This window comes from Marmota monax, unplaced genomic scaffold, assembly GCF_021218885.2.
Source record: "Marmota monax isolate L192 unplaced genomic scaffold, Marmota_monax_Labrador192_F-V1.1 WCK01_AAM20220418_F8-fsc00042, whole genome shotgun sequence".
NCBI classification, from domain to species: domain Eukaryota; kingdom Metazoa; phylum Chordata; class Mammalia; order Rodentia; family Sciuridae; genus Marmota; species Marmota monax.
Window position 1 is genome coordinate 7937058 of NW_026693008.1, and position 7465 is coordinate 7944522.

The 7465-nt window shown below is 40.0% G+C and overlaps 1 protein-coding gene across 1 annotated transcript in view; it reads left to right on the plus strand.

Annotated features, from left to right (window-relative positions):
* Positions 1-7465, plus strand: part of Acox2 (acyl-CoA oxidase 2) — a 30740-nt gene extending 23275 nt beyond the window's left edge. The window contains exons 14-15 of the mRNA XM_046452679.1: positions 3469-3601; positions 7319-7465. Of these exons, the coding sequence (XP_046308635.1) occupies positions 3469-3601; positions 7319-7381 (196 nt within the window). The 3' untranslated portion in view covers positions 7382-7465. The remainder of the gene's footprint in view (positions 1-3468; positions 3602-7318) is intronic.

A 7465-nucleotide genomic window follows, 5' to 3' on the forward strand; every position in this document is an offset into this window, starting at 1 on the left:
TCTGAAGAATTTGACCATCCAAGGGAGCAGGGGCACAGTCCACAGTGAGCCCCGCTAACCATCAACATACACACTTGTACTGAGCTAGTTCATGCCCCATTCTTAGCTATGACCAGACACTCTGGGATCACCAGATGCACTGAATGCTGCTAACATAAAAGAAGGAGCAAGAACAAGCAAGAACAAGGCAACTCAGAGGACACAAAGAGAATATATAGTGAGTAGAAAGCTTTAAAAAGAAAAAAACATAGTAATATCCTCAAAGAATTAATAAGAGATACCCCAACTATGAAATAAGAACCAGAATGTAATTATTTAAAATGTAATATTCAGAGAAGAAAGAAAAAAAAGAGCTCTTTGAAATTTAACAAAAAGGTAGTAGAAATGAAAAACTCAATTTAAGGACTGGAAGATACAGTTGCAGAGACCTCACAGAAAGAAAGCAGAAAAGGACAAAAAAACGAGAGAAAAGATCTTTAAAAAATAAGAGGACCTATCCTAGCTATTCATCTTCTAAAAAGCAGGTCTAGGGGGAAACAAAGAAAGAGGAAGACAGAAAAAATGGAAAGGGGCAATTTATTTTATTTTGGGGCAGGGGGTAATTTATTAATAAAATAATTCAAGTAAATATCCCTCATGAGAAAAATACAAGTTTCAGATTGAAAAGTGCACAGTGCCTACAAAGAGGAGAGAGACACGCACACACACGCATGTGCACACATTGTCAATACACCCTGTGAAGTGTTAATCAGTGCCAGAAAGGAAAGGGCACCAGGGAAAGGGGATAGGAATATGGAGCTGAGGGAGCAGGGAGGTCTGTGGGAAGGTGATATTTGAGGAAAGACCTGAGGAATGTCATATGGCTGCCGTATAGTGGTCAGGGGAAGGTTTTCCAGGTATGGACAGGTACAAATGTTGGAGGTCAATGCTTTTACTCTGTATGAGCCTAGGAGGGCTTGAGCACAGGATAGTCACGATCGGAAATAATCCGATGTCTATTTTTAAAGGATCACTCCAGCTGCCATACTAAGAATTTCGAATAAAAAGAAGGGGCTGAAGCAACTCAGTGAGACCCTGTCTCTAAATAAAATATAAAAAATGGGCTGGGGATGTGGCTCAGTGGTTGAGAGCCCCTGGGTTCTATCCTGAGTACCAAAACAAAAAAAGAAAAGCAGGGCTGAGAGCACCTGGTCACTTGCTTAGCATATGTGAAGCCCTGGGTTCAATCCCCACCTGGTGAGAGGGGAGTAGAAAGCAGCAGGGAGAGAGGATCCTGGCCTGGACCAGAGTGGGAGCACTGGAGTGGTGGGAAGTGATCAAAGTTTTATATTTTGAAAGTAGAACAGGATGTGCTGAGAGATTAGATAGATGTGGGGTGAGACAGAAGAATCAAATGGGGAGGACTACAGAAGAGCCAGGTTTGAGCAGGATGGACAGAAAAAGATTAGGAGTTTGGTTTTAGACATGTTATGTTGGAAAAGCCTATTTGAAATCCAAATACAGATGTGACACAGAGGGATAAATTTGGAAGTCACTGGCATATGGTTGATATTTAAAGCCATGAGAGAGATGATACCACAGGAAGTGACAACATGAAGAGAGAGGTCCACATACTGAGTCTCAGGACCCTACAAAGATATTAAGAGGTGACCTTGTCAGTGGAGTGGTGGAGGTGAGAACATGAATGAATCCAGTTCTCTCTGGAGGAACAGGAACACTGGAGATATAATACACCCAGCAGAGACAACAAAATACTTGCAAGTACTGTCATAATAGGGAGCCAACAAATGGGGTTAAGATAGAAAGGGAAACTGAGTCAAAAGCTTGTTTTTTAAGATTAGAGAGATGACAGCATGCTGTATATTAATGGAAATGATCCAGCAGAAAGGGGAATTTTGACACTGTAGGAGTAAGGCAAGAGAATTTCTGGAATATCGTTCTCCAGTAGATAAGGGCAGAAGGCAGCTAGTACACAGAAGGGACTGACTGGCCTGAGCTGGGATCCTGGACAGGTACCTTCACTAAGACAGGGGGCACTGTGTATAAACGCAGGGGTGGGAATTGTGGAAAGTCTCTTACTCCTTCCACTATATCAGTGAAATAAGATGCAAAGTCATTTGTGTAAGAAAGATGGGGAAGTGAGCAGGCACAGTGGTGCAAACCTGTAATCCCAGCAGTTTAGGAGGCAGAAGGATTGTGAGTTCAAAGCCAGCCTCAGCAACTTAGCAAGGCCCTAAGCAACTTAGTGAGACCTGTCTCAAAATTTTAAAAAGGGCTAGGGATGAGGCTCAGTGGTTAAGCATCCCTGGGTTCAATCCCTGGTACCAAAAAAAACAAAAAAAAAGAAAGAAAGATGGGGAGGTGAATAGCGTAAATTTGAGGATGGAAGACAATTATGAGAACAAAGAAGTAAAAGAGAAAGAACTAGAACAATGTAATATGATTGCAAAACAGCCACCAGGCCCACTTGAACCCTTGAACCCTTAGGCTTGTTCTCGCAGCCATATGTAACTACAAAAGTGGTGGCAGGAAGTTGGTGGAAAACTGGAGATAACAAGGGATGGGCTTTGCTAAACTAATATGACAAAGCAAGAAAAACTGATGAATCTATTTTTGAGAGGGTAAATATAATGAACAATGGAATTTCAGCTGCCTAAGGAGGGAAATGAGACCACTAGGGGCATGAGAGACATTAAATAGGTGGGGGTGGGGAGGTCATAACAATGAGGAATCATCCAAGACAGATTAAGGACAGTACCTAGCTACCTCCAATGCTTGAATGCCATACAGTCAACAGAATGTCAACACTGAATTTGGTCTGGCCAAAATTACAACTTTATTAGGAGGCAGGAAAGCCAAGGAAAGGGAGTATGGGAGGGGGGGAGGAAGGGGTAAAGAGAAAGATGCTCAAAGTAAATCCTTATCTTCTGTAATGGGAAGTCAACATATAACATCCACACCTGAACCATCAAGAAGTTGCTAGCAGGGACGGGGGGATGGGAATAGGAAAGACAGTACAATGAATTGGACATAAATTTCCTATGTTCACATGACCAGTGAAACTCCACATCATGTCCAACCACAAGAATGGGAAGTTATACTCTATGTATGTGTGATATATCAAAATACACTCTACTGTCATGTATAACTAAAAAGAACAAATAAAAAAAATTATTTTAAAGTTGCTAGCAATACAAACCAGGTATTTAGTAAAACACCAAAATATCAGCCTCTTGAAACTGCCTCTAGTAGAGAGACCAGGATATGCTGTTTTTTAAATAGCAAGCCTTAAAGAACTCTTTTGACTCTTTATACTGTGCATGTATAACTGATGAAAAAAAAAAAAGCTGAATTGTTCAAAAAGTGAATACTGATGCAAGTTCTAATTAGGTGTTGCTATCTGTCACTCTAGATTAATTAGATTTGTAAGCACATCCAAAATACTCACAGTCTTGTTTCCTGTCTCAGGAAGGATGCTATCTTGTTAACTGATGCATTTGACTTCACCGACCAGTGTTTGAATTCAGCACTTGGCTGTTATGATGGAAATGTCTATGGACGTCTGTTCCAGTGGGCTCGGGAGTCACCAAGCAATGCTCAGGTAGACGAGTGGAACACATTATAAATTATGTAAGAGAGCAGAGAACAAGCAGTAAATACACCTGTTTTCCCATTTTCATTGATTTCCATTAAGTTGAAAATCGCTTGATACAGAATGTCTGTTTAAAATATTTTTAGAGAATACATTAAAGACACCAGCAGTAGGAGTGTGGCCTGGCAGGAACTGTAATCAGCAGATGCACTGCTCAGAACTTAGTAAAGGGAATTAGGAGGGAAGCCGAAGCTCTAAATCATGCCTTGACGTACCCAAGAGCATATATACACAGTGGTAAACTGGCTTTTAAGTAACAAAAATAAGAAGATAAATCACAGCGGTGACTTAACCATCTTATATTCAGTCTTTTAACTCCCAGTGTTCTGTAGATGAAAGTAGGCATTCAGAGGTGACAGGAAGCTTGAGGGGGTGTCTCACTCAGACCTGACTGCCTGCTAGAGATGCCTCTTCTTGGCATCTCAGGAGCATAGAAGGCTGCTTCAAAGCCATGGTAGCCAGCAGAGCCACAAAAATGACAATTACAAGGGTTATGGCAACAAGATCCCCAGCTCTCCTGGGAGAGAATACCAGAACACTCTACATGTTTAACAGCAAGAAGAGAGGGAGGACTCATAAAATCCCAACTATTTAAGGCGAGGGTCCTAGACTGTGCCCAGCCTCACTGGGATAAGTTGCAAATGTCAATGAATGCATTAACTGGAACAAGGAAATAAACTCTGTAGTTAAGAATGTGGGGAACCAATGTTTAACAGCAAACCTGACAGATGGTCAAAACAAAAAGTCTATAGGTACACAGATCTTATATCAGCCCCAGACTCTGAGGCTGAGGAAGGGGGACTGCAAATTCAAGGCCAACCTGGGCAAACTTAGTAAGACTGTCTCTTAAAATTTAAAAAAAAAAAAATTATTTAAGGGCTGAGGATGTAGCTAAGTGGTAGAGCACACCTGGGTTCAATCCCAAGTACTAAGAAAAAAAAAGAGAGAGAGATGTATAATGCAAATATGTTGTTCACATGGTAACACTTGCTTTTCTATCTCTTCAGTCCAATTTCAGAAAAAAAGGTGTCTTAACATCTCATCAAATTGGCAGTTCCCAGGCTTTCATTCACACTTGGCACAGTGTTAGACTTGCTCTTAACAATTTGTACTGTCATACCTCATAGCTTAATTTAACATGATCCTCTGAAGTTATAACACAACCAGTTACCCCCAGAACAGCTCTCAGGTGGCCAATCTGTTCGGTCAATCCCCATCCCCAGAAAGGCATTCTTTGAAATCTATAAGGAAATATAAACAATTTGCTGAAGGAAAATATATTTACTGCTTACTTAATACAGTTTGCCTACTTCCAGAGTGTTTCTTTTATAGTCATCTCTCCTTTCTAACATTTAAATCCTGACATAAAAATAAAGCAGTCTGCCTAGCCCAGCCTAGTTCTTATGGTCCAAAGATATACATATGCCCTTTGATGCTCCAAAGAACCTGCCCTGCTGTATACCTGATAGGAAATGCTTACACGCAGAGCTCAGTCCAGTTTTACTGAAAACAGGAAACATTCCAGTTCTCCAGATTTCTCATGGTCACTGAAGAATGGTGGGGGCGTTCTTGTTTTTCACCTTTAAAGACTTTAATCTGGATACCACATGAGAGCAGCCTTTTCTAAATGAGGTATGACTGACCCACAGCATTAAACAGATATGGTAAAATACGGATGCACTTCATCCCATTCACTTTTCTTCGGCCTGATGGCAAGTAAGGGTGGAGCCTTCCCCTGCCTAACTCCAGAATCTGTCATGGAGTAGACACGCCACATTTATGGGATAAATGAACATGGCTTTATAACCTACACAGATAAAGGAGCCCTCTGCAAACAAATGCAGCAGACTCTCATATCCTACTATACATTACCTTGCTAAAAAGGTGACAGGAACAGCAATATGACTCTTTCATGCATAGCAATTTAGGAATGTGTGGTTACAAATGACCTTGTTTCCAGTTAATCAAAATGACAATCACTTGACCACTAATATATTGCCACATGATTTTACAATACATTTCTGGTTCCTATAGAAACCACCAGAACTTTTAAAGTGTATTTTTTCTGACCTAATATAGATAATTTTGAAGCTGCAGTAAAGAGACATTTTCCCTCATTTGCACAGTAAAAAAGGCACATTACAAGTATTTTAAATAAATTAAAACAGCAGCTATGTTGAAATATGCCATGTAGACACACAAGTACAAATGGGAGTGTATTTCAGTGGCTTTTCTACTGAAAGTAAAGTGCTGTGCTGAATTGAATGTCTTAAAATCACAGAAGAGTCTCTTCTGTCTGGGGCAGGCTATGGTGAGCTTTCTCCCTAGACAAGATGGTGTGCTCTCTCTTGGTTTAATCTAGCCATGATTTCTGCTTTTTTGATTTTCTGCCCAACCTGGATGCTATTTCAATCCAGCTTCCCCAAAGAAAACTACAAACAGTTCCTCCTCTCTACATGAACTCACATCTAAGAGATTCCCTATGGAGGCAAGGAGTGAAGGAGCCACTGGGGACAATTTCAAATCATGAATCCTATTATCCCCCAATGGTTATATTGTAAAAATCTGCCCTAGTAGTAGTTAGGGGTGTTAAACACATCTATTGACTTAGTCATTCCTGCATCCAGGAAGTGTCTATTGAGCTTATACTATGGTGCCAGAAACTTCTAGGTACTAAAAATACAGTGGAGGTGTGTACACCAGCACATGCCAATAATCCCAGTGGCTCAGGCAGGAGGATTGCAAGTTCAAAGCCAGCCTCAGCAACTTATTGAGGTCCTAAGCAATTTAGCAAGACCCCGTCTCAAAATAAATAAAAAGGGATGGAGATGGATTCAGTGGTTAAGTGCCCCTGAGTTCAATCCCTAGCACCAAAAACAAACAAACAAACAAACAAACAAAAACCAGTGGAGAACAAGAATCACAGACCCTTGGGGCTGGGGATGTGGCTCAAGTGGTAGCGCGCTTGCCTGGCATGCGTGCGGCCCGGGTTCGATCCTCAGCACCACATACAAACAAGGATGTTGTGTCCGCCGAGAACTGAAAAAATAAATATTAAAAAAAAAAAAAAAAAGAATTCTCTTTCTCTCTCTCTCTGTCTCTCTTTAAAAAAAAAAAAAAAAGAATCACAGACCCTGGAGCTTACAGTTTTCGCATAAATAGGCAAAACCAAGTAAATATTATAAAAGATGAGGCTAGAACTCTATAAAGGAAAGAATCTAGACATTGCATTAGAGAACAATGGGAAAACCTATTCAGACACAGAATACTGCTTACTTGATTCTGCTTTCTGGTTTTCTTGTTTTGTGGTTCATGTTCAATTTCAAAGAGCCTCAAAGAGTCAGGCCTTTTATTTGTATTAAATTCCAAAAGCAAAGATAAGCTGTTTTGTTTGGTTTAGCTTTTCTTTTTCTTTCTTTCTTTTTTTTTTTTAAATTGGCCACCTGCATTCACAATTTAAAAGCTGCAATGAGAAAGGAAGGGTGCCCTTTGGAAAAATGTTTCTCCATATGCTCACACAAAATGAATTTAAAAAATAATTACAGAAATTAAGAATCTTATGGAATGTTACTTTTCTGAAGCTAAACATTAAATTTGAAAGTAAAAAAAAATCATTAATCCTGGCAGAAATATTTTGGCTTAATAATGCATTTCTTTCTAAAACAGGAGAACCCTGCCTATGAAAAATACATCCGACCACTATTACAAAGTTGGAGATCCAAGCTATGAAATAACCAACAGTAATCAAGGAGCAAGCAGCACTACAATGGTTCTATAGCATATATTGGCAAAATTAAAATTGATATACATATA